A 25,171-nucleotide genomic window follows, 5' to 3' on the forward strand; every position below is an offset into this window, starting at 1 on the left:
AGTATGATAATCTTATCCTGGCCAGCAGGATATGTCAATTAAATGTGTACTGCCTCACGCGAAACGGGGGAATTAACCATCATTTCGTCTACTCATCTGAAGCCTCAAAGCCCACGTCGGACAAAAAAAAAAGAAAAAGAAAAAAAAAGACTAGGAAAAAAAAACCTAGCGGTAGAACCTATGGTAGACTAGTGGGTAAACCTAGTGGTCCTCGTCATCTCGTCCCTGTTATTCAGAGATGTTCTGCATTCATTTCTCATGTCTCATGTCTTCTCATTTAGCATTGTCGTGTAATGCCTGCGTTAGTAAAAATAAACTTACCGATACCACGAGCAGCCACATCGGTGGCCACCATAATTGGAGATTTTCCTGTCTTGAACTCACGCAACACCCAGTCACGTTCGTTTTGTTGCTTGTCACCGTGGATAGCCAATGCGGGCCAGCCATCAGCACGCAAGTAACTGGTAATTTCGTCACAAGCTCTCTTGGTGGAGCTGAAAATAAGTACCTTGGCCTCTTTGTCTGCGGTAGCTGTTTCCAAATGTTTCACCAAACGATCACGTTTCTCAAATTCACTGAGAACTTCAACTATTTGAGTGATGGTGTGCGAGGCTGCCAATTCCAACGAACCAATGGTGACTTGGATAGGATCGTTCAAGTAGTCACGGGTCAAAGTCTGGACTTCTTTGGGCCAGGTAGCAGACCACATCAACGTTTGTCTGTCGGGACGAATCTGGTCAACAATCTTTCTGATTTGAGGCTCGAAACCCATATCCAACATACGGTCGGCCTCGTCGAGCACCAAGTATGTTACACGCCTCAAGTTGGTTTTTCCAGTCTCCAACATGTCGATCAAACGACCGGGAGTAGCAATGCAAATTTCCACGCCTCTGGCCAAATCACGGATTTGTTGGCCCTTAGGAGCACCTCCATAAATACAGGTGTTTCTGATACGCAGCGAGGCACCAAACTTGGAGCATTCTTGTTGAATTTGCACAGCCAATTCTCTGGTAGGAGCCAATACCAACACAATAGGTCCATCACCAGGACCCAATAATGGCTGGGCATTGATGTGGACAATCGAGGGCAAACAGTAAGAAAGAGTTTTACCGGAACCGGTGGCGGCAATACCAATCATATCACGTCCACTCAACGCCATGGGCCAACCTTGACACTGAATAGCAGTTGGTTTGGGGAACCCTTGTTGCTTGACTTCGTTCAAAACGTAGTCTGGGAACCCTGCCTCGTCAAACGAAGTGATTGGCTTGGGAATATCGGTACCAACACACTTCATATCGTGCTCCTTACGGAAACTTTGCACCTCTGATTCCGATCTGGCAGAAACGTCTGGGTGTTCAGAGTAAAAATTTTTCTCAAATTTGGGCAAAGAATCAAGGTCCCACTCAGGAGTAGTAAGTTCTACTCTCTCATCCACACGACGGCCGCCAAAACCGCCGCCTCTTCCACCACGGAAACCGCCCCTGGAACCACCTCTGCCACCACCGTAGCTATTTCCTCCGTAGGAACCACCATAGTTGTTTTGGCCGTAGCTGTTATTGTTGTAGCTGTTGCCGTAACTGCCGTAGCTGTTGTTGTTGAAATCTTGGTTGTAGTTTTGATTGTACGACATGATAAAGAAGAGATTTAAAAAAGTGCGCCTTAAATGCGATGAGAAAAGAAATTGTCGACTGCCTAAACGGGAAGGAGGTGAAAATGGGAGCAACTTCACAAGTAATGAGAAAACAAAGAGAAGAGAAAAATGAGACAACAAAAAGAAATGAAAGATACAACAAGAGAAAGAAGAGAACTAACAATATATAGAATAGAAAGAACTCATTGACATTTAACATCTTATTTCTTATTTCTTGACTACTCTACTCATCTCATCGCATGCTTATATGCACCACGCAACCAAACGACAATTCACCATGCCCATTCTACACTAATTTTCTCTTGCTATATTCAATTCCAACCTTTTCGTCATGTCACATTATGGCTCTTCCGCCAGGTAGCCTCCAGCCAGGATTTTCTCACTAAATTTGGTTTCAATAACCGTGCAAAGTTCCGACAAGTTGTCCAAACCTTGATGCAAAGCTTCCACCGACGATATATTGCCATATGTTTGAATACGGATGTTCATCTTGTTCTCCGATGGATGTGGAATCGAATAACCGCAAAACTCAACTTCGGGATTTTTCATGATTACGTATCGAAGGGTGTTACCCAAAGTATGGTCTTCATCTATAATCTGGAATGTGGCAGCAGTACCATCTTCAGATGATCCAGGCAAGAGTTTTATCTTGTCTGCGTCAAATTCTTGCTCGGATACCTCGTCCATGGCATTGGGGTCTACTTCTGACATTGGTAAAGAAAAGATGAGAAGAAAATGTCATCGCGGCCTGCAGGATGGCTGCGAAAGAGGGAAGAGGAATGAATATAGAACAGAAATATAACTGTTTTATGTCCAAGGCGAAACATGAAAAGCACTGCTATTAGATATATTAGAGACTTCATCATAGAGTCGTCGTTTTTGCAAATTGGTTTCGAATCTTTCTTTTGGCTTATACTCTCTTCTTTGTTCCAATTTGTATTTGTGTGCATTGATTTTTTGATTTTTTCACTCATTTGTACTCAATTCGCACAACAACACTCAAATCACAAACAGAAAAACAAACAACCAACTTGACAATTGAATAACTAACCCATATTCCTCTCCACTTGTCCCCGGTACCATTTCCACTTACATAAGCAGAAACGCCAAAATCAAATCTACTCACTAACCAAAACATCAACAATGAGCATTCTGTCACGACAGATGTCAGAATCCTACTACTATTTGTCCCGAGACGACACTACCGACTTGCAATCATTCTCACCTATGTCCAAGGCTTCTGACACTACTGCTTTGATGCGTTTAGCTGGAGATTTTGACAATTCTGATAAAACAAAAATTCGAAATCGGATCCAAACTGCTCAAATATCTTCCCATTCGACTCCCTTGGCAAGGAAACAGGAAGATGGCGACGCGTACAATAAACTAGACCATTTGAGCCGGCTTTCTGGAACCAAAAATGACCCAAATAACGACCTTGAAGCTCGTTTGAAACCACTTTTGAGGCAGGAACTCAACGGTTTCAAAGCAGAAATGGAAGCAATGATAAGAAAACAGGAACTGAAGCGACAACACACCTTTAAGGAACGTGTGGGTGCACTGTCAACGCCAATTCGTGTTGAAAACAATGAAGGTGGACTGGCTCATCATCTGCTGGGAGAGCTGCCCGGACGCAAATTTGACGTTTCGGTGCCCGATTCACCAGTAACCACGCCTCCAAACTCACACGAGTACACGAAAGAGTCATTTGGACCGTCGGCGTTTGGCCCGTCCGATTCCTTTGGGTACCCCAATGTCACCAGTCCCAGTCCCATCAACCCTAATCCGGAAACTCCTCTAAATGAAGAACCCCATACAAACGAACGTGATGAAGCCGAGCGTCTTCGTATAGAGCTTGCGCGATTACAGGCAGAAAACCACCAGCTCCAGGCCAGAAATGTGGACTTGACATTGCATGTCAACGAATTGGAATTCGAACTTCAGAATCAGCAAAGCGTCGACATCACGAGTTCACAAATAGACATGCTGGAACTCAAGCACTCCATGCCAACCAACATAAAGCCCATAACCATAGACCTGGTTCCGCCCGAGTTTCGTAAGCACTACAAAAAGCTCAATCTTGACGTTATCGATTCCATCAGCGACATTGAGGTTCGAAACACCCTCAAAAACGTCATGCTCTCACTTCTCATTTGCGACTACCAATCACTCCCTGAAATGTCTGTGAAAATCGCAAATTATATCCGAATTACTGGTGAATTCATGGACGAAATTCACGAAAAACTCTACGATATTCAGGGAAGTTTACGACCCTCAAGTTACCTACGTGCAGAAACGCCCGATGCCCAAGCCAGGTTTCTCCAGTGCTTGCACCAGATGTCGGACCAGATCGCGGGCCTTACTACTTGACCGCAAGTACGACGTCGTGAAGAGAATGGGCGCATGGATGTGTTACATAGGCGTATATACAGTACACCCAGACCCCTCATTTCCAATTGCTTGAGACCCCAGCGATAACAAGTGACTCTAGCCAAACAACACCAATTGGCGTACTTGCACGGTAGAGTCGCCGCAAAAATCGTCCACATCACGCGCAGAGCCTTCAGGACGGCTACTGGGACCATAATTGAATTGTGGAGTCCATAAAACCAAGTCGTTCTGAGCACCATTTTGGGATCCTACAGTAGAGGTTTTTCTACATTTGGAAGCCCACAATTTAGAAACCGGTGCTATAGCATTTAGGAGCCGCTGCTACAACAAGTTGTAAAATCTCGCAAACCGTTCATCTTTATCCAACGGAATACCGATGAACAAACAAAGTATGAGTGGACATCGGCGTCCTATGAGATCTAAGAATGTGAAGAACCGCCCCAAATCCAGCCAGGAACCAGAAAAACCACGTACTGAGCCCGATACACCGTTGGAGCGCGATAAAAAGCCGCCAAGTGAAACTGGTGGTCGTCGACAGAGCCTGAATCCCACCAACTTCTTGTTCAACCCAGGCCGTCAAGACTCCATAGTTTCGCTCCTCAACAACTACCAAACCAACGGCGCAGCAAGTGCTTCCGGAGCTAGTGGTCTGGGCCCCATGTCGGCTGGTTCCGACCAGTTGGGAGGTGCTGTTTCTGGTGAAGCAGGAGTTCGAGATCAGCCCAGCTATTATATGAACCACAGGGACCTGGTGATGTACCCACAACCGGAGAATGTTCGACCACGTAGCGACAGTGTTTTTCTTCCTCCGCCGCTCGGGCTCTCCCGAAACGACGAGAGTGTGCTGTACCAGCCAAGAAACAATAGTATATTCAGTTCGATGATCCAAATACCCAGCGAACGATCTAGCGAAAGAGGCTCCGCGGGCGGGCCTGATTTTGATTGGAGACAGCAGCCACCACAGCAGACTGGTCAACAGAGCCAGCAGAATCAGCAGAACGAACGGCGCAGCTCCAAACCTTCTTTCGACATGTCTCTCTGGGAGAGCCTAAATGTCCCAGGCGGGTCTATTGCGGGTTTGCCCATTTCCAGTGGCAGTCTCAGCGGAATTTTGGCTGGAATAAATAACGGAAGCATCGATTTTACCAACATGACAAACGCGGAGCGCCGTGACTCGATCTTAAAACTCTTGGAACAAACGCCAGACCAACTGCAGGTTCGTCCTAAACCACAAGGAGGAGCTGCCAACCTCAAAGAAGACATTTTCTCCAACCGCAAGGTGAAACACGACGATGTGTCAGACAACGTAGCTCCCGATCTGATCTCACCGGTTTCCTCAGGATCCGCCAAATCGATCTATAAGGACGAGCCCCAATCGCCAGGAAGTTCTCCTCAGTTTACCATGAGAAATGGACCTCAACCACAGACTACTCAGCTACGAAACCTTCAGCCTCAATATTCAAACCAGGTGTACAACCAAACCGTCAACCAGTTTCCCAACCAAAACATAGTTCCCAATGCCCACATGCGCCGTCAGCAGCAACCACCTCAAAATGTGCCCGCAAACATATCCGGTCAGGGCTTTCAGAACCAACAACCTATAGGCTTAGATCTTGAAGATTACAGGCGATTCCAGCCGTATCCCTACCAGACAGATAACGTTCTCATGGACAAAAAGCCAGGGGACCAGAAGGAGATTCCGGCTCAACAATTGGTCAAATCAGAAGACGGCCATCCATTATTGGGAGCCACTAAGGTCGACCAGTTGATGCTTGTACTTCAAGCTAGAGATAAAGGCAATACCAAGGAGATCCGCCGTGCTCCTGACGGCAGTATTCTCGTGCCTGGCGAAGGAGCAGACTCTGTTGTACCTGAACCGGTTTCGCTAGTAGGCGGTTTAGATCGTCATCAGGGTGCAAAAGATGAGCTTCACGACGAAGACGACCACTCTGGAAAAGGGAAAAAGAAAACCAAGGCACAAGAATGTCCATACTGTCATAAAACCTTCACCCAATCTACCCATTTAGAGGTCCACGTTCGGTCCCACATTGGATACAAGCCGTATGAGTGCACTTATTGTCACAAGAGATTCACTCAGGGAGGAAACTTGCGGACACATTTGAGACTACACACTGGTGAGAAGCCATTTGTTTGCGATATATGCAAAAGATCCTTTTCCAGAAAAGGTAATTTGGAAATGCACAAGTTGACCCATGAAAAACTTAAACCATTTCAGTGCAAATTGGATGATTGTGGTAAATCTTTCACTCAACTAGGCAACTTGAAATCCCACCAGAATCGATTCCACCTCGAAACACTAAACATGCTAACGAAAAAAGTCGCAGAATTAAGCGGTGCCTCGATTGAAAAGCTTCCTCAAGAAGAAAGGGACCTTCTTAATTATTTCAAAGATTTGTACAAAAATTCCAATAAGGGAATTAGAGGCAGAGGAAAGCGAACCCCAGTACCAGATAACAATAAGCTTGCATCTGCCCCGGTGGGTGGTCTTACCAATGTTCAGTTTCAAGATGGCGTGTACGATATGAACCCATACCAATAATCGGTACATTTGATACGATTATTTGATAAATGACAGAGTTCAAGGACCTACGAGACGAAGCTATAAATGATACGATTACTCAAGACAAAGACGAAATTACGTTATGGCCAATGACCAAGAAAGATTCCGATATGATGATTCAAGATCTTTGATCTGAGGCCATGAAAATCTGAATGGTAGCCAGTCGCATCGCAAAGTTCTTGAACCCCTTTATGCATGTTCTAGATCAACGCAAAGCAATGAATACAAATAATGAATGAACATCTTTAAAATGTAACTCTCTTGAATGTATTCCTCGGCATCAATGCGAATACGTCAAATCTGCAGGGGCAGGAGCGGCTCAGCAGGTGAACGGACAAACGGGAGATATGCAGGAAGGAGATGATGGAAGGATATTGCTTTATTTCACCCCAAGATGGACGAAATTCTGCCAGATTTTGGATATGTATGCTGTCGCTTTATATAAGGTAATTGTCAGCTTTTGACTCGATTCTAGTACCTTTTCATCTCTCAAATCATTGCATTGTTTCCATGACACAGCCGTTCAAATGCGCCTTATCTGCAGTCCGAGATAATCAAAACAGCGCCGGAACATTTTTTTGTTCCTTTCTTCAAAGCGCAACTTACGACCAAGTTCCCGATTTTTCGCTAGGGATAACAGGGATTACTAATAAAGCAATCCTTTGCATCCAGGATTGGTTTCTAGTGGTTTTTTCTCCATTGAGCTTTATTTGCGATCTGGCATATTTTGCCTTGCTAAAGTTTAAATTCCCGATTTTTTAGCGAGAAATTTGTTATAATGGCCAGTACAACTCAGACATCGACATCGGCGGTGATCACCACGCTTGTGGCTAACCTTATTTTTTTCGGAGTGTTTGTTACTTGCTTTCTTCTTTTGAGGCTCAAATTCAAAAGAATATACTCTCCCAAAAGTTCCTATGATCTTGTTCCCGAAGATAAAAGACCTGAACCACTCCCAGTGGATCCCTTTAGATGGATCTATATTCTTTTGACCAAACCTCATACTTTCATAATTCAGCACTGTGGACTCGATGGATACCTTTTCTTGAGGTACTTGTTGGTACTTGCTTCGTGTTTCATTTTTGGCATGTTGATGTACATGGTTTTGTTGCCCATTAATGCTGCTAATGGTGCGGGGCACGAAGGGTTTGATCAGCTTTCGATTTCCAACGTAAAACACAAAGGTAGGTACTATGCTCATGTTTTCGTAGGATGGGCATTCTACGGTGGAATTGTGTTTGTTATTTACAGAGAGCTCTTCTTTTTCAACTCGTTGCGTTCAGCGGCGATTTCCAGTCCTAAAAACGCTTCCAAGGTGTCGGCAAGAACAGTTTTGTTTCAAAGTGTTCCAAACCCATTGCTTGACGAAAAGCAGTTTTACAAGCTTTTCAACGGCGTGAAGAGAATCTATGTTGCGAGAACCTCCAGAAAATTGGAGAGCTCTGTGAGAAGAAGAGAAGCATTGTGTATGAAGCTCGAGGCTGCCGAGAACAAACTCTTGAAGACGGCTATGAAAGCCAAATTGAAAGCCGACAAGAAAGGAACTCCCATTGAGGGCACAGACATAAACTCCTACGTTCCCGAAAAGAAGAGACCAAGACACAAGGCGGGAGGCTTTTTTTCAAAGAAAGTCGATACAATCAACTATTGTCTTGAGGAAATCCCCAAAATTGATGCCAAGGTCAAAGAGTTACAGAAAGACTACCGTTCATCGAAAGTCAAAAATTCCATTTTCGTCGAGTTTGAAGACCAGTATACCGCTCAGTTGGCGTACCAATCAGCCACCTACCACAATCCTTTGAGAATGAGCCCTGCTACCACTAATGTTGAACCGGCGGAGATCTACTGGCCCAACATGAGAATGTACTGGTGGGAACAGATATTTAGAAGATTCACATCAATTGGTTTTATTACGGCACTTGTGATCTTTTGGGCTATTCCTGTGGCTTTTGTGGGTGTGATTTCCAACATTACTTATTTGACAAACAAGTTGCCATGGTTACGTTGGATCTTGAACTTGCCAGACCAGCTTCTAGGCTTGGTGACTGGTCTTTTGCCCACTATCATGTTAGCTATCTTGATGGCATTACTACCGATTTTCATTCGTCACATGGCTAAGGTTGCCGGAGCCGTATCACTCCAGCAAATTGAATTGTTCACTCAAAGCGCTTACTTTGGCTTTTTAATCATCAACTCGTTCTTGGTCATCACCATTGCATCGTCTGCTACATCCGTCGTTACGCAAATTATAGACAAGCCGCTGTCTGCCATGTCGTTGTTGGCGAACAATTTACCAAAGGCTTCAAATTTCTACATTTCCTACGTTATTTTGCAAGGCTTGTCCATTAGCAGTGCTTCTTTGTTTCAAGTTGTTGGATTGTTCTTGTACTACATCTTGGGTGCCATAATGGACTCTACCGTACGGAAAAAGTGGGGCAGATTTGAAGGTTTGGGAGCTCCTGGATGGGGAACCACCTTCCCAGTCTACACCAATATTGCCTGTATTGTGTTTGCATACTCAGTTATTTCGCCGTTGATTTTGGCTTTTGCTACAGTTGCGTTTTTGTTGGTCTACATTGCATTCGCTTATAACTTGTCTTACGTCAATATCGAGGCTCCAGAGACTTATGGACTCCACTACCCACGGGCGTTGTTCCAGACTTTCACCGGTATATACTTGGGACAAGTTTGTATGCTTGGTATATTTGCGGTTGGTAAAGGTTGGGGCCCCATTGTGTTGCAAGCCATTGGCATTGGAATGACTGTCTTTGCCCATATTAACCTCAATCAAGCATTCGACCACTTGATTCATGTGGTTCCACTCGATTGTATGAGGCCATTAGATGGTGTTTCCAACACTGCTTCATTCAAAGGTACGAGTGAGTACCAAGAAAAGGTGTTAAGCAAGAGAAAACGTCACCACCAGCTCCACAAGGAACTTCAAAGAGAAGAAGAAAAACACCTCGAAGTTAAAGATGGACTCGCTGGAGAAGATGTCTTTGCTGATGCGAATGAACATTCCATCGTTCCTCTTATAGCAGACAGAGACTTCAAGAGTACAGCCAAACACAACTTTTTGATTCGTTTCTTCCGTCCTGACATCTACATGAACTACAGACTGGCCAAACTGTTATTACCTGCCACCTACAATGTTGAAGCTGAAATAGCTCCAAACAAACATGCATACGACATGCCTAGTGTCACGGCGCAAAAACCAACATTGTGGATTCCTAGAGACCCTATGGGCTTATCTAGGGTGCAAGTGGAGGAGCTTTCCAAGGTGGTTGACGTTACCGATGAAAACGCCGGCTTTAGCGACAAAGGAAAGATTATCTATTTGGGAAAGCCACCATTTTAGCCACAATAATGGGCTAATCATTAATTGCTACTAATTGCTACTATTGCTACTCATTGCTACTAATTGCTATTTGCTATTCCATTGCTACTGATCACGGACTACCCTCTCATTACCTTTTGCTATTCTCTCTCGATGTCTTGCTATTCTCGCTGCCCTCTCGCTATTTTCTCGCGCTCTCTCGCTATTTCTCGCTATTTCCCGCTGTGTCTCGCTAGTCCTATTTTTCTCGCTATTTCGCACCTCGGCCCACACTCATCGCAGAATCACGAGCAGCGGGGTAGAGCCGAGGAATCATGGTACGGCTGTTGCGTTTCAACACATTTCGCTCGTTTTTGAACATGAGTGGAAACTCAAGACTTCAGCTCCTTCACCAGCATCTTTCCATAAAACCACACAGATGTGTTGCGACAGATTCAAGGGCATCGCAGTTTGGAGAACCGACAATTGTTAGTGTCGATGTTGGGAGCAAATACAGTGCTACGTATCGCAAATACGCTGCTGATGATACTGGAAAAATACTCTCGTACTTTCATGACGTTCCGCTAGGATTCGATGCCTCTAAGAAAACTGCCAATATGGTGGTGGAGGTGCCTCGATGGTCCAATGCCAAGTTTGAAATCAGCACGGAGTTGGATGGGAATCCCATAGTGCAAGACGTGAAGAATAACGTGGTTCGATTTGTCCGCAACTTGTTTCCTTATCATGGCTATATTCACAATTATGGTGCTTTTCCGCAGACATGGGAAGACAACACAACCAAGCATAAAGATACTGGATTATACGGCGACAACGATCCATTGGACGTTTGCGAGATCGGATCGAATGTTCTTGAGATTGGTACTGTCAAAAGAGTGAAAATTTTGGGCTGTTTGGCACTTATTGACGACGGAGAGTTGGACTGGAAAGTCATTGTCATTGATGTTGAAGACGAATTGGCACCTCAGCTCAATTCCATAGAAGACGTCGAATCAGTGTGTCCTGGACTCTTGGAGGGAACCAGACAGTGGTTTAGAGACTACAAGTTGGCCGACAAAAAACCACACAACAAATTTGCATTCAATGGACGGTATCTTCTGGCCGAAGAGGCACTCGAAGTTGTGGGTGAATGTCATTCTGCATGGGAAAAGTTGATAGGAGGTGAAGTAAAAAGCAAAGGAGATGAGATATCGCTCCGCAACACCACACAGAAAGAGACTCCAGAGTACGCACCGGAGTTTTCTCAAGAAGAGCTTATAAGTCCTGCGATGCCCGACACAGCGATTCCGCCCGAAATCAGCAAGAGCCACTTTTTTCCGAGGAGCTGAAGAAGAAAAGGAAGAGGAACATACTCTGAACTGAAGACAAAGAGGAAAGACTAGACCCTGAACAGACAAAGAGGGCAGAACAGACTCTATACAGAAGAACAGACTGTGAGCAGAAGCTGTTTGAATGGAGAAAAAGTTTGAAACCAGAGATTGAGTTCAATATAGAAAGCAATAGAACTCGACCAGCTTCCTCAATTCAATTGAGCTCTATACCACCATTGGAAGTCGCTACTGACTTCTACGCTTTCCTATACATAGTACCCAACATATACCTAAAGACTTATTTTCATACCTCATTAACCATTTCTTTCTCTCTACTGTTATGTCTGTTCTTCTTCAGTTTTCTCTCTCCCATGCTTTTTCTCTCCCACACTTCTCATTTCATTCTCACTTAATCTCACTTAATCTCACTTAATCTCACTTATTCTCACTCAATCTCAATCTTCTCACTGAACTTCTCTTCTCATTTTCGCATTTTCCAGTAAACAACTCATCTCGTATGGCACCCACGGCAGTCCCACGAACCACCTCCAACCCCAAACTGGTGGTTTCCCTCAAGCCAATCCAGCCTATTCAACTATGGACGTTCGACGGAGTGCTTTCCTTGCTCCGAGCTGGCCAATCTCAATATGTACTTGATGCCGTGGACGAGTTTCTTCTTTTGAATTCTGCCATTCTCAAGAGTAGTTCACCATTTGCTGTTGAAACAAAGCAAATTCTCAACAAGAAACAGAAAGAGTTCTCACTTAGAGAGGTTTTGTACTCAGGAGCCTCAGAAAAAAATATGGACGACGCCGAATCATTGGCACGATTGCTTCTGGTTGACGCCAAAGAAGCATTGAGAATTATCGTTCAGACCAGTAATAGGATGCCTGAAGCCCACTCCGACACCGAAAAGGTGAAATCCAAACTCCCAGACGATAGCGTGAGCCACAAACAGCAACAACGACTCCAGCTCTATGTGTCCAGAATTCTTCGGGAAAGACGTACGGTGCTTCATGTGGTCATCGAGTTGCTCAATAACAAATCGAACCCTTCTGTTTCTTCTGCGGTTCAAAATCTTGGTCGGGATTTGTATCTTTCGACAAATTATTGCTCGTCTATGATATCCACCATTGGTTCTCTCATCGACACAATTCAAGAAAAAGGACCTAGCTCAGAAAACGATATCAATAACATCATCTACTCGGAGTCGGTTGCTACTCTCATAGTATCGCTTAAAGTAGTGGTGGAGTTGGTAACTCAAAATGGAAGCATAGACAACAATTTGGCCATTTCATGGTTCAAACTCATGCGCTCGACCAACTTTATGAGCATTCTTGCCTCGTCCATTCGTGAGTCTGAGTCTTTCATGGTAATAGAATCGATTTCAACCGCCATATCGGTAGTTCTTCTTGATCTTATTGATACAAATTCAGTCTTCGATGCATCCCAACCAAACCATCTCGAACCGTCCAAATTCCAAGAGATTAACACCATAATATCCGCCTCATCCAACCACAATACAATTATCATCTTCTACTGGTCGATAATACTATACAAAAAGCAGATTTACCTTGAAGAAACCAGCAGCACCAATTCAGAAAATGCTTTAACCAACATATTCTCTTCGGAGATTGTACCTTCTCTTCACACTCTCCAGGCCAGATGTGAAGGCGTATACCAACAGATTAGCACCACAGCAGAAATCTTACGTTTCGATAACATATTCGCTGCCATCCTTTCGAATGTTCTTATTGCTGCTATTCCACTCGTTTCTATGACACCTGAAGTCTCAAAATGTATTCAAGAAGTATTGAAAAGTGCTCCAAGAGGCATGATCCAAAAGTTTTTCGAGGACCCATCCGTCCAACAAGCACTCATAATAACTCGCGCAAAGTTTCCGTTACTGTTGTCTCCATATATAAACCTTGCGGGTGTTAGTGGCACTTTTGCATTCAACGAATTCAATGAGCTTAAATCTTACATGTCCTTGTTCAAGAGGGATGAATTTGAAATGCTTACTGAGATTGACGACGAGAACACTGAACTTGTAAAGTTATCTCAGACGGTTGATATATTTCCTCCATTTGAACAGAACAAGAAGTTATCTTTACTAATGGGACTTGAAACAAAAGCCAAGGTTATACCTGCTGCAAATGAAGACGAGGTGCTTGCTACGTTCTTGTACAAGTTCAATGGTTGGTCATTTTTGGGCCGTGTTCTTCAAAACTTATCGAAGAACTTTGATTTTACCGACCGAGAGAAGGTGGACACGATTGTGGATATTATGAGTATGCTTACAAAAGTCGTTGGTGAAGTTTCAGTAGAAGACAGCAAGCATGCGCTCACGTCTATGTCAGCATACACAGACGATTCGGACGTTCTTGAGGTGATTTTCAGGTTATTTGAGCAAAGTTTACACAGCAGAAACATTCGGATGATAGAGTCAATCCTTAACTTGCTCACACAATTGGTACCCATATTCTCGTATCGCATATGGCCTGCTTTCTCAAAGTCTGCCTTATTATTTGATGGCACACGAGAGGGTTTTGCAACGGTTATTTTTGGGTCCATCGAAATGGTCAATGGTGACTTTAGGCTTACCATTGCCCTTGCAAAGTTGACGGATGCGTTAGTGTACGACTGTTTGACGTTGGACAATGCTGTTCCTTCCAAAGTTAAGGAAGCAGTTCTCAAAAAATTGGTGAGCCATTTGATTGCAGTCATGGAAAGTTACGCTCAGTGTAACTTTAGAAGCTTTCAGCAGAAGATGGAGACCGGAGTCATATTATTGGACGCTTTCAGAGGTATTTTAGCTTCTGTCTACGGTATTCACCACCATGGAAAGACAGCCAAAGACAACGTTTTGATTGCTACTTTGGTTCCAGCTGCAGAAACACTCCTTTCAACTTTCACAAACCAAGCATATGGCTCTGCCCGTTCATTCTACCCAATCATTTCCATGATCGAGTCGCTTTCTGATGGTTTAACTCAATATGAACTTTTGGATTGCCTGTCGTTCTGGTACTTGAATTGGATCCAGTGCTCGTTATCGTTTGCACAGCTTGTGATTTCCATACGGACTTCGTTACGTTTGCCAGTCAGTCCCTTCGAGATCGCCATGTTTCAAAGATTGCCAGATCTTGTGAGTGCGTATGCCTCTTACGAGTGTCTTGGAAATGACATTTTGAATACTCTCACCGCCTTAGCAAACGGTCTGAATTCAGGAACTCAGGACGCTGGATCGAGGCTCTCAATGCTATCTCACTTGGGTCGTGAACACTCGAAATCTCTTCGTGCTTCCCTCATATCGGATCTCGAAAACCTGCTTGACGACCATGCGATAAAGATATCCTTGTACGATTTCATTTGCGCTGTCATGGGTGGACGTCAAGAGGGACTAGCAGTACTTCTTAGTGGTCGCAATGTTTTTGGGGATCCTAAAGGAAGCCCAGAAATGAAAGAAGACGTTTCACTTATTCGTGTGTTGAAAAAGAAGGTGGAAGACATAAGATACTACCCAATGGCTGTAAGTTTGCATTTGGTGGATGCCGTGACACTAGTCTTTAGTTCGTGGTCGGCAGTGAGAGAGCTGGAAAATGACTTGAAGTTTGTCAATGAGCTTCTTCAAGTTGCACAGGAATACGCACTCGGAAATGAAACTACAGACTCAGATGATGCAGCAATTACTCGATGCTATCGCCTCAAATTGTGCTCCAAAATTGTACAAATACTTTCGTCGTTTCTATTTTCGTCTAATAGCGAGGCATGCAAAAGTGCTATTATCAAGGCCATAACTTCTCAATCTTTCATTGATAACATTGCCAATGTGCTTACCATAAGGAACTACGACTCTTTGCTCCATTCCAAGTTGCGAGAAAGCTTTGAAAACTTATTGCCTAATTTAAAATTAGACGACTTTTCATCGGCATTAATCAAAAGAAACAGATTTGGACCATCGACCGTCTACAATTTTGTCCTACTTGACAAGTTGATCCCCAGAAACCAACAAGGAGAACAACTTAGACAGCAAATACTCGATGCAAGCATGAACATACAATACGTTCAGGCTCAAATTGCTCTTTCGAAAGCATACGGAGCCATGATTTCGTCTTATGTGCAGCAGTCCAGCCCAATAGATTCCAAGGTATTTGGCTTGGTGTTGCAATTGCTCAAAGCAAATGCTGCTGAAGATGTACCAGCATCTACGTTTGAAGATGTTTACTATGAAAGAATTCAGCTTGCTTTCTTCATTCTTTACAACCACTTCAATAGTGGAGCAATTAAGGACACCGACCATCGGTATGTCTTTGAGATAATCAAGACTATTATGACCCTTTTCAGTACAGGAACAACCAACCTAACTCATTGGTTGACAGAGAACCAGAAACTGAGGTTGCATGCTCCATTATTGCGGATGTTGTTCTGCTGTTTGACCACTATTCAAGGTAACACAAACTTGATAACCGAACACTTTAACTTGTTCAAAAGCATCTTTGAGCTCGTTGTTGCTCGCGGAACAAACTTGATTTTGATTCTGGTTCAGAACGACGTCTACCGCTCGAAAACGAAGACTGCCGATCAAACTGAAACCATGGACTCTCAGTTGGACAATTTGCAATTGATCTTGTCCATTACGAAAGTGTTCATGAAGATGAAAGCATCTGAAAGCTTGAAATACGAATTCTCGTCCGCCGTTGAGTCCAACGGAACAATCCGGTCGTTGCTCAATTTGTACTCATTTGCTCACAGCATCACTGTTGATGGAGAACACATATTTGCCCAACTCAGTTTAATGTTTATTCAAGATTTGATGTCCATGGATGTGCTTGCACGCAATTTCGTGGACAGTGGACTCTTGTTGGTTTTGATAGAAAGCTTGATATCGACGCCTATCATTGAGGGTGGAATTTCTATCGTTAGTGCTCCTCATTACCATCGAATCTGGACAAATGGAATTCTCCCAATTCTTCTTGTTACATTGCAAAAGTTGGGACCTCTGGTTTTGCCAGCAGTATGTTACGACCTCAAGTTCTTCAGGAAGCAAATTGGAACGTGTATCGAAAGCTGGTCGCGAGATGCCTCCAGCATCCAAATCACGACGGCTTTGGTGTCAGAAACGAGTCAAATCCTATTACTTTACAAGATTCTTAGTGCGTTCCTGGATACTGCTGTGTCGGTGCTCCCTGGATTGGATACCGAAGAGAATCGCGAGGAATTTGCGGAGTGCTTGAATAACTTGCTCAAGCATCCTAAATTTCTCTCATCGAGAGTCGCACCTAGCTCGCAAGAAGAGCTGAGAGTATGGGAACAGGATGACGATGGAAGAGCGATGAGTGCATTTGTGGGTGAGTTGATCGAGGAGATCAGAGACCTCAAGGATATGATGGCGTAGGATGTGTGAACTGAAGAGACGTACTAAAGAGATGAACAGTGTGGACTGAAGAGATACTAGAGATGAATGCAAAAGACATAAATGTATTTACGGTAGAAATTGTCAAAAAAGTTTTAAGTTTTCTACGATTTGTTGGAAGTGAAGAGCAATTCAAATTCGTTTCATAGCAATCATCAAGTCATTCCAATCATACCAACTAATGGTATATCATATCTCACGTCGTATACATTTTTTGGTCCTGTACCGAGTTGGCTGCGAATTCATTTCGCGAATTTTTATCACCACTCGTCATGGCTCCATTCTACATAAGTGCCCCTGGCAAAGTCATTCTTTTTGGAGAGCACGCGGCCGTGTATGGAAAACCAGCATTGGCAGCAGCACTCAGTTTGAGAGCTTACTTGCTCGCCACGGAAACAAACGACGATTCGCTCCGCCTTGAATTTCCTGATATTCAACTTTCACATTCGTGGAAACTCAGCGAATTACCGTGGGAAAATGCCCAGGCTCACATCGAGCGGAAGAATGGGAAACCGGTTCCCACAGACGAATTGAACCCTGAAGTCATTAATTTGATCGGTGAATTTTTGGGTGACATTGAATCCACAGCCCACTATACGACATGTCTATGTTTTCTTTATTTATATTTGCACTTGTGTGATCCCCTGGTAGCCAGCAGAAGCTTTTGTATTCGTTCCACGTTGCCCATTGGAGCAGGACTTGGATCCTCAGCGAGCGCAGCTGTGTGCTTGACTTCCACATTGGCGCTTTTGGGCGGCCATATACGATCTCCACAATATTCGGAAAAACAAAGAGTCTCGTCTGAGAACCCAGACGCAGAGTTCATTGATAGCTGGTCGCTTATGGGAGAGAAATGCTTTCATGGAAACCCCAGTGGAATCGACAACGCTGTAGCGACCCATGGCGGAGCTGTGATGTACCAAAGAATGCTGGCTCCCGATATGCCCTCGGTTCGAACTGCAATGCGCAACTTTCCTCCTCTCAAATTGCTACTCACCAATACCAAAGTACCCAGAAGTACCGCAGAGCTTGTGGGTGGAGTCGCCAAAGTGAATACAAGACACCCTAAAACTGCCGGTTCGATTCTCGACGCTGTCAGCCATTTGGCCACGGACGCATACCACATTATGTCACATCCATCGTTTGCAGCAGAAGACAGGGAAAGTCTTCGTCAACTAGTAAATATCAACCATGGTCTTCTTGTTGCACTTGGAGTGTCGCATCCTGCTTTGGAAAAGATCAAAATGATTGGCGATACAAATCGCATAGGAGCCACCAAACTCACTGGGGCAGGCGGTGGTGGCTGTGCAATTACCTTGTTGAACGACGAAGTCTCTCATGAAGTACTTGAAAAAGTTGAAAATGAGTTTACTCAGGAAGGCTTTGAGACATTTGAGGCCACTTTAGGTGGAAAGGGAGTTGGGGCACTCTTTTGCGACAATGATAGTGATCCCGAAGTCTTTTCTGTTGAACGCTTTGTCAACTTTTCGCGTAGAGAAGATATCAAAAATGCATTGGAAATCGACGGATGGAAGTACTGGTGAAGCAGAAGGTGGAATAATTTCTAAAAATTTACTATACCAGTTCATTCAGTTCATTGATTCAGAGCAGAGTAGATTGAATGTACTATATACAACTATTTAATCTTGTAACTATTTGAGAATTAAATACCTCTGTTGAACTCCAACTGTGTCACCTCGTTTCCGTTCTTATCCTTCAACCCTTGAAATTTAGGTTCCAAACTCAGCACCGCCAATGCTTGTCTTTGTGGAAAAACCGCCAACGCAAAAGGAAGTACGGCTAAAGACGTTACAAAGATCAAACCAATGTTAGTCAAAACTTCGAAAGATTTTGGCTTTCCTCTGAGAAATTTCAGTTTTTGCAATCTGACAAGGATCAATGGTGGAACTACCATGATCGGAGTTGAGTTAATAACTCTGCTAGCTGCAGTCTCGCCGACAGCATACCATGCTGCAATTTTAGAATTTCCTCTATCTTTTCCATCAGCGTCAAATACAGATATTCCCTTTCTAATCTCCTCGCTTCTCATCAAAAAGACATTGAGAATACCCGCCGAAGCCACGGCTGCAAATGGAACCAATCTGGTCAAAACTGTCTTTGTCAGAGGAGAAATATTTTTCAATTTAGGAACGAGAGCATTGAGTCCAAGAGCAACAGAACATGAAGCACCCACGGCCCAAGTATAATTGGTAGCGATTTGCTTCGTGGTGAGCGGATGACTCTTGTTTGAATTAGCTGTATTGATAGCCACATTGAGCGACTGGTTTGCAATCTGCCAAAAAAGTGTTCCTGCGGTTCCCAAGCCTGGTGTGAGCATACCGGCTGTAACTACCAAGTTGGAAAGTACACAAGAGCTCATTCTAAAGGGTAAAACCACCGTCTCTCCTGTATCGGGATGTACAGAAGAGTCCAAAACTTTCTTGGCTTTCCATAATTCTTCGGTCATTTTGGGTATCACACCGTTTTTGTAGTCCCAAACTTTCATTTTTGCTGTTTCGATGTCTTTGGTGGTATTCAACAACATGGTGGGATCTGAAATCTCGGCGCAATGGCGCACACGGCCCAAATATGTGCTCAAGTCATAGCGGGAGGCCGGCAAAGGAACAGGCCCAGATACAGAAGAAGCCATAAATTTAGGTAAACGACAAGATCTCGATTTTTGCCGTTTGGAACCCAGACACCACGCAACACGCAACACGGCTGAACGCTAACAAGTTGAAAGTTTATGAGAGTTTTAGGCCATGGGGTTGATATAGTACGAATAGAGCGGTTTCAACGACTTGTCGGTAAAAACCCGTCGGATGCATACGTCAAACGTTTGACACGACGCATCATGCACGAAGTGCATGAGGCTCCACATTTCGAAGCACTAAGAGCAGCCGGTCGGTTTGAGAAAAGTGTGGTGTATTTGGCAGGTACATGGGCCATTAAAGAGGCCATCTATAAGAGCATTGATGACGCTGATCAAAAAAAGTTTCAGTTTAACCGCTGGTATAGGGTGTATGGTAGTCGAGGACAGCCAATTGTGGGAAGCGACGTTTTTGACAAAAATCAACAATTTCTTGTTAGTGTGTCTCATGATGGAGGAACATTGATAGCCAGTGTGATACGGCAAATGAAAGAATGCACTTGATATACAGAAAATGAAAGAATGCTCTTGATATTAAAACAATTATATACGTAATCTATTACTACTTTGCAGCCGTTTAGCTTATTCCCATTCAACGGTAGCTGGAGGCTTGGAAGTGATATCGTAGGTGACTCTGGCGACGCCATCGACCTCGTTGACAATCCGCGAGGCCACACGCTTCAAGAAAGCGGCTTCGAACACAAACCAGTCTGCGGTCATAAAATCGACAGTTTCAATGGCTCTCAATGCAATCACTTGCTCATAGGTTCTTTGGTCTCCCATGACACCAACAGACTTGACGGGCAACAACGCGGCGAAAGCTTGCGAAATCTGCTTGTACAAGCCAGCAGCCTTGATTTCGGCAATGAAAATGGCATCGGCTTCACGAGCAATTTTGACTTGAGCTGGAGTCACTTCACCCAAAACTCTGATAGCCAAACCGGGTCCTGGGAACGGATGTCTCCACACAAGATCGTGGGGAACTCCTAAAAGTTCACCCAAATGACGAACTTCGTCTTTGAACAACTCACGCAAAGGTTCAATAAGTTTGAGCTTCATTACGTCTAACAAACCACCGACGTTGTGGTGGGTCTTGATGGTCTGCGAAGGACCCTTGAAAGAAATGGATTCGATGACATCGGGGTACAATGTTCCTTGCAACAAGTATTCGATTTCCTGGCCGTGAGCAGGCTTGATCTTGGCGGCTTCTTCTTCAAAGACATGGATGAAGGTGTTACCAATGATTTTCCGTTTCTTTTCTGGGTCAGTGATACCTTTCAATCTGCCCAAAAACAAGTCGCTAGCATCCACCACGGTCAAGTTGATACCGAGACCTTCTGTCAAAGTCTTGTAAACCTCCTCGGTTTCGTTTTTTCTCATGACTCCGTTGTCGACGTAGATGGCATGGAAACGGTCGCCAATGGCTTCCTTCATGATTTTGGCACCTACAGTGGAGTCCACACCGCCAGAAACTGCTCCGATAACCTCGGCAGTAGGACCTACCAACTTCTGAATTCTAGCAATTTCTGTGTCGATAAAGTTCTCCATGGTCCAGTTGGTCGAAGCCTTACAGATGTTGACGGCAAAATTCTTCAAGATCGTACGGCCCTGGGTGGTGTGGGTGACCTCCGGGTGGAACTGGATACCGTAGATCGACTCGTCCTCGTTGGCAACGGCGGCGTAGGGAGAATTGTCGGAAGTAGCGACGATGTTGAAGCCGGTGGGAAGAGCATGAAGTTTGTCTCCGTGAGACATCCACACCTGTGAATGGTCCACATCAGCAAACAAGGCACACAGCTTATCCTTGACGTTGAGTGTGGCTGGTCCGTACTCACGTTTGTCTCCTCTGGCAACTCCCTTTCCGTTGATCCAGGCAATCTCCTGCATTCCATAACAGATTCCAAGAATAGGAACATTCAATTTGAACACGTCATGATCAACGTGGGGAGAACCATCCTCGTACACGGAGTAGGGACCTCCAGAGAGGATCACACCCTTTGGTTTCCAGGTCAAATCGGCGATTTTTTGCGTACAAGGAAGCATCTCTGCGTAGACATTGAACTCTCTGAGTCTTCTGGTTATGAGATGGGAGTACTGGGAGCCAAAGTCCAACACCAAGATGGTGTCGAACAGCTTGGAAACTTCAATTGGGACGTCTTCGGCGGCAGTCATTTGGGGGCTGATTAGAGGCAGATGGTCAAAAAGTTAAAGTTCGCAGCGATGAGATTTTTCGATGTCCTGCAGATACGCCCGCGCGAGTCACGGCTGCAAATGAATCAACTCCAAGCACAGTACAACAGAAGTGAAGTGGATTGACTTGTTTGTGCGCATTAAAGCCACAAACACAAAAACACAAACACGAATTTCTGCTGAGTTGTTGAGATTTCCTCACCTGTAAAGTACCTGCTTCTTTTTGTTCTTTTTCCTTTCTGCTATGCGATCCCTTCCCCAGCCAAGACTCACGCTTCTGCGACGCTGGAAACGCTTTCAAAGAGCTTTATTAGATCTTCTCTTGCGTGGCTCAGTTCATGATCCTGGTGCCTTTATCCCACACCCAAACACCACACATTCCACTATTATCAAGCAAGCATGGTTTACTCGCCGGTTACGCCACGCCCGTCGAGCCAGCACTCTCCAGAAGGGAATTGATTCGGCATTCAAGTGGCCGATCCATCGTAGTCGTGTAAAAGTTACACTAGGGTTTTGGTGATGGACGTACTGCAGATAAGCACAACGATCAAAAAGCCCAAAAAAGAGAAATTACCAATAAGGGCCACAAAAGCTACTAGTATAAGTAATAGTAATAGAGGCTATACCAGTATGAATCTGTATTCTAATTAATATCGTCGCCAACCACAATTCAATTGTAGCCTACTTTCCGCGATGCTCATCGCATTCTGCACGTGCGAAATTTTTCACTTAACCATGACAGACCAAGTCAAGGTTCGGTTTTTTACCAATGAAGAAGATGATTTGAAGGTGTCGGAGAATCCTATATTTGTTCCTGTATCGCTCAAGAGGTATGGGCTTTCTGAGATTGTGAATCACTTGCTCAATGATGGCGAAACAAAAAAGGCGATTCCATTCGATTTTCTTGTGGATGGAGTGTTGCTTCGAACTTCTCTTCAAGACTACCTTACGAAACAAGGGTTATCTACCGAGACGGTCATTGATCTCCAGTACACGCGAGCAGTTTTACCCCCAAGTTTTTTGGCATCTTTTACAAATGAGGATTGGATATCTTCCATCGACACCATCAACCCAGGGCATGGAGCTGTGTTAGCGTCCAATATGAAGCTCCAGGAGTCCAAGATTTTGTCAGGATCGTACGACGGAGTGGTCAGAACATACAATATGTCTGGCGAGGTGGAAAGTCAGTACATTGGTCATCTGGGACCGGTAAAAAGTGTGAGATGGATCTCACCAACAAGAATTGTTTCTGCTGGAAATGACCACAGCTTGAGGTTGTGGAAGACCAAACTAGCAGGCGTGGAGGAGGGCGCCGAGGATGGTAAAACTACAGCTATTTTAGAAGGTCACAAAGGTCCGGTGGTGGACTTGGCAGTGGACTATAAATCGAACAAGATTATTAGTGCTGGAAACGACAGTGTTGTTGGAGTTTGGTCTACGAATGCCAGCGACATGTCCGCAGTGACGGTTTCCGAGCCCACTGGTTCCACAATGTCGAAAAAAAGGAAAAAGTTGGCCCTTCAAGATTCCACCATCAAGCGCCGCGCACCTTTGGCTATGATGGACGGCCATGGCCAGCCAGTCACAGGAGTATGTTTCGATGTCAATGACAAGCTGGTGATATACTCAGCATCCCAGGACCATACCATCAAAACTTGGGACTTGGTAACGTCTCGGTGCGTCGACACCAGATCCACCGGGTTCTCACTTCTTTCCATTCTCCAACTTCCCAATTTGCATTTGGTTGCAAGTGGGTCTTCTGCTCGCCATATCAACCTCCACGACCCTAGAGCAAGCTCCAGCACAGAACAGGTATCAAGGAAGCTAGTTGGACATACAAACTTTGTAGTATCCATGGCAGCTTGCCCAGACAAAGACCATATGTTTGCATCAGCTTCTCACGATGGAACCGTGAAAGTTTGGGATGTGAGAGCAGACAAGGCTATGTACACGCTAGGCAAAGGCGGTAAGGTTTTCGGGGTGTCGTGGGACCCAATTGGCATTGTGAGTGGTGGAGAAGATAAGAAGATTGACATCTATCGCGAAGCCAACTAGAGAATGAAGGAAAACGAAGAGTAGAAGAATAATTAAGAAGCATAAGAAGCAGCTATTATCAGCATAAAAATGCAGATTTTATTTGGCAAATGTAGCATTGCAGCTTTTTTTTATTTGCAGCTATTTTCACAATTTTGCAGCATAATTTTGCAGCCTATTTCAATTCGTAAATTTGTCTATTTTCACTCAACTTCCTTTTCACTCAACTTCCTTTTGCTCGCCCACATCGCAAGCCCATAGTACCCCTGCCACAAGCTTTCTTTGTCAGTAGTATACCCAACCAATTGGTTTTCATCCAAACTAATACGATTATCAATATCTTGCCAGCCCATTCTTTTTCGTAAATGGGCAAATTCTTCGGCATTGAGTTCCACCCGAGCAGCTGTTCCGTACTTGAGAGGACCCACATTGATCCAGTAGCCATTTTTGACCCCATTCTGGCCGCGAGTCAACTCATTGATAGTATCCATATAGTCAATCAAGTTTTCTGCCGTGTCCATGAAAAATGCCGTTACCACAACCACGTTTTTATACGAGTTTGGTTTAAAGTAGCGAAAGTCTTCCTGATGCAAATGAAGGCTTTCTGGCTTTTTGTGAGTCGTAATCTTTGAAGTACGAAACTGGTTGGCCATGGAAGTAAAATTGGAACAATTATGCACATAAGGGTAGGTGACATATGCACCTTCCTGCGAGTACATGAATTGGTTGCAAATATGCATAAGACCACTAAACTCCACTGCATGAACTGCCGCATACGGCGCAGATGATGCAATCTCATGCGCTATGCGTCCAAGGCCCGAACCAGGCACTATTATACAAGTATCACGGAGTTCATTTTCACGAACAAATTGCGACAAATGCAGTTTTATATAATTTAAGAGTGGCTCGATTTCTTGTGCATCTGCATCCCAATCCCGAGAAAAATGCGTAAGTGCTTCTATAACACGATAGTTCGAAGATGAATTCTTTGCCTCGTCTTCATGATTTCGTAAAAGATCAAAATCACGATACTTAATGCCATAATGATCAATTGCATGTTTTGCAATTGCCGATAGAAACTTTTGATTATCGCCAACTCGGCGGTCCATCTCGGCCAACTTGTCAAGATATCCGACTTCTGTGCATAGCTTCTGTTGCCGCCATGACATCATTTTGAAAAGTCGGTGACGCCGAGCACTGGTGCGTTTACAATTGGCTGCATATGCTTCAAGCAGGCGAATTGCAGTTAACACTTCTAAGCGACCCGCATCTCGAAGCTGCATGAACCGGGAATCATTACCCTCGGATTTGGTTCCAGGTACAATATTTCGAACGAGTCGTTCGTTTCTCGCGGCGGCCACGGTGGTATCGAGGGCCCCGGCAGCTCTACGCACCCAGTTTTGAAACATGGCGGTACGAGAGAACACGTTGGCAGCAACGAATACCGCTGCAAGTTTGACTGCGGGAAGTACAGGTAAATACACAAGGACAGCTGCAATGCAGGCGGCGGCACAAGCGGCGTAGATATCGGGAGGCATACGGTTCGCACGACCCCCATTGCCGCATTAAAATACGGAAGGTGCGCGAACTTGAATTCAAACGACTGCAGAGCTTAAA

The 25,171-nt window shown here is 44.5% G+C and overlaps 14 protein-coding genes across 14 annotated transcripts; 9 read left to right on the forward strand and 5 right to left on the reverse strand. All coding sequences in view use genetic code 12, as the record gives it.

Annotated features, from left to right (window-relative positions):
• Window positions 1–277: 277 nt before the first annotated feature.
• On the reverse strand, window positions 278–1,630 carry DBP2 (DEAD-box ATP-dependent RNA helicase; the record flags this gene model as incomplete). Its single annotated transcript, XM_001483252.1, has 1 exon — window positions 278–1,630. The coding sequence occupies one exon, from the start codon at window positions 1,628–1,630 to the stop codon at window positions 278–280; it is 1,353 nt and encodes a 450-aa protein (XP_001483302.2).
• Window positions 1,631–1,990: 360 nt separating this feature from the next.
• RPC19 (DNA-directed RNA polymerase core subunit) lies at window positions 1,991–2,362 on the reverse strand (the record flags this gene model as incomplete). Its single annotated transcript, XM_001483253.1, has 1 exon — window positions 1,991–2,362. The coding sequence occupies one exon, from the start codon at window positions 2,360–2,362 to the stop codon at window positions 1,991–1,993; it is 372 nt and encodes a 123-aa protein (XP_001483303.2).
• Window positions 2,363–2,794: 432 nt separating this feature from the next.
• Window positions 2,795–4,021, forward strand: PGUG_04033 (uncharacterized protein; the record flags this gene model as incomplete). The annotated part of the gene is made up of 1 exon (XM_001483254.1): window positions 2,795–4,021. One exon carries the CDS (start codon window positions 2,795–2,797, stop codon window positions 4,019–4,021), a length of 1,227 nt encoding a protein of 408 aa, XP_001483304.2.
• A 397-nt stretch (window positions 4,022–4,418) lies between these two features.
• Window positions 4,419–6,602, forward strand: PGUG_04034 (uncharacterized protein; the record flags this gene model as incomplete). The annotated part of the gene is made up of 1 exon (XM_001483255.1): window positions 4,419–6,602. One exon carries the CDS (start codon window positions 4,419–4,421, stop codon window positions 6,600–6,602), a length of 2,184 nt encoding a protein of 727 aa, XP_001483305.2.
• Window positions 6,603–7,401: 799 nt separating this feature from the next.
• Window positions 7,402–9,981, forward strand: PGUG_04035 (uncharacterized protein; the record flags this gene model as incomplete). Its single annotated transcript, XM_001483256.1, has 1 exon — window positions 7,402–9,981. One exon carries the CDS (start codon window positions 7,402–7,404, stop codon window positions 9,979–9,981), a length of 2,580 nt encoding a protein of 859 aa, XP_001483306.2.
• Window positions 9,982–10,274: 293 nt separating this feature from the next.
• Window positions 10,275–11,285, forward strand: PGUG_04036 (inorganic diphosphatase; the record flags this gene model as incomplete). The annotated part of the gene is made up of 1 exon (XM_001483257.1): window positions 10,275–11,285. The coding sequence occupies one exon, from the start codon at window positions 10,275–10,277 to the stop codon at window positions 11,283–11,285; it is 1,011 nt and encodes a 336-aa protein (XP_001483307.2).
• A 499-nt stretch (window positions 11,286–11,784) lies between these two features.
• NUP188 (Nup188p) lies at window positions 11,785–16,662 on the forward strand (the record flags this gene model as incomplete). Its single annotated transcript, XM_001483258.1, has 1 exon — window positions 11,785–16,662. One exon carries the CDS (start codon window positions 11,785–11,787, stop codon window positions 16,660–16,662), a length of 4,878 nt encoding a protein of 1,625 aa, XP_001483308.2.
• Window positions 16,663–16,952: 290 nt separating this feature from the next.
• On the forward strand, window positions 16,953–18,224 carry ERG12 (mevalonate kinase; the record flags this gene model as incomplete). The annotated part of the gene is made up of 1 exon (XM_001483259.1): window positions 16,953–18,224. The coding sequence occupies one exon, from the start codon at window positions 16,953–16,955 to the stop codon at window positions 18,222–18,224; it is 1,272 nt and encodes a 423-aa protein (XP_001483309.2).
• A 119-nt stretch (window positions 18,225–18,343) lies between these two features.
• PGUG_04039 (uncharacterized protein) lies at window positions 18,344–19,330 on the reverse strand (the record flags this gene model as incomplete). The annotated part of the gene is made up of 1 exon (XM_001483260.1): window positions 18,344–19,330. The coding sequence occupies one exon, from the start codon at window positions 19,328–19,330 to the stop codon at window positions 18,344–18,346; it is 987 nt and encodes a 328-aa protein (XP_001483310.2).
• A 96-nt stretch (window positions 19,331–19,426) lies between these two features.
• On the forward strand, window positions 19,427–19,834 carry PPT2 (holo-[acyl-carrier-protein] synthase; the record flags this gene model as incomplete). The annotated part of the gene is made up of 1 exon (XM_001483261.1): window positions 19,427–19,834. The coding sequence occupies one exon, from the start codon at window positions 19,427–19,429 to the stop codon at window positions 19,832–19,834; it is 408 nt and encodes a 135-aa protein (XP_001483311.1).
• A 78-nt stretch (window positions 19,835–19,912) lies between these two features.
• GUA1 (GMP synthase (glutamine-hydrolyzing)) lies at window positions 19,913–21,502 on the reverse strand (the record flags this gene model as incomplete). The annotated part of the gene is made up of 1 exon (XM_001483262.1): window positions 19,913–21,502. One exon carries the CDS (start codon window positions 21,500–21,502, stop codon window positions 19,913–19,915), a length of 1,590 nt encoding a protein of 529 aa, XP_001483312.2.
• A 262-nt stretch (window positions 21,503–21,764) lies between these two features.
• PGUG_04042 (uncharacterized protein) lies at window positions 21,765–22,040 on the forward strand (the record flags this gene model as incomplete). The annotated part of the gene is made up of 1 exon (XM_001483263.1): window positions 21,765–22,040. One exon carries the CDS (start codon window positions 21,765–21,767, stop codon window positions 22,038–22,040), a length of 276 nt encoding a protein of 91 aa, XP_001483313.2.
• A 173-nt stretch (window positions 22,041–22,213) lies between these two features.
• Window positions 22,214–23,575, forward strand: YTM1 (Ytm1p; the record flags this gene model as incomplete). Its single annotated transcript, XM_001483264.1, has 1 exon — window positions 22,214–23,575. One exon carries the CDS (start codon window positions 22,214–22,216, stop codon window positions 23,573–23,575), a length of 1,362 nt encoding a protein of 453 aa, XP_001483314.2.
• Window positions 23,576–23,757: 182 nt separating this feature from the next.
• On the reverse strand, window positions 23,758–25,092 carry PGUG_04044 (uncharacterized protein; the record flags this gene model as incomplete). The annotated part of the gene is made up of 1 exon (XM_001483265.1): window positions 23,758–25,092. One exon carries the CDS (start codon window positions 25,090–25,092, stop codon window positions 23,758–23,760), a length of 1,335 nt encoding a protein of 444 aa, XP_001483315.2.
• Window positions 25,093–25,171: the final 79 nt, after the last annotated feature.

The sequence above is a fragment of the Meyerozyma guilliermondii genome, genomic scaffold (assembly GCF_000149425.1).
Source record: "Meyerozyma guilliermondii ATCC 6260 scaffold_5 genomic scaffold, whole genome shotgun sequence".
NCBI classification, from domain to species: domain Eukaryota; kingdom Fungi; phylum Ascomycota; class Pichiomycetes; order Serinales; family Debaryomycetaceae; genus Meyerozyma; species Meyerozyma guilliermondii.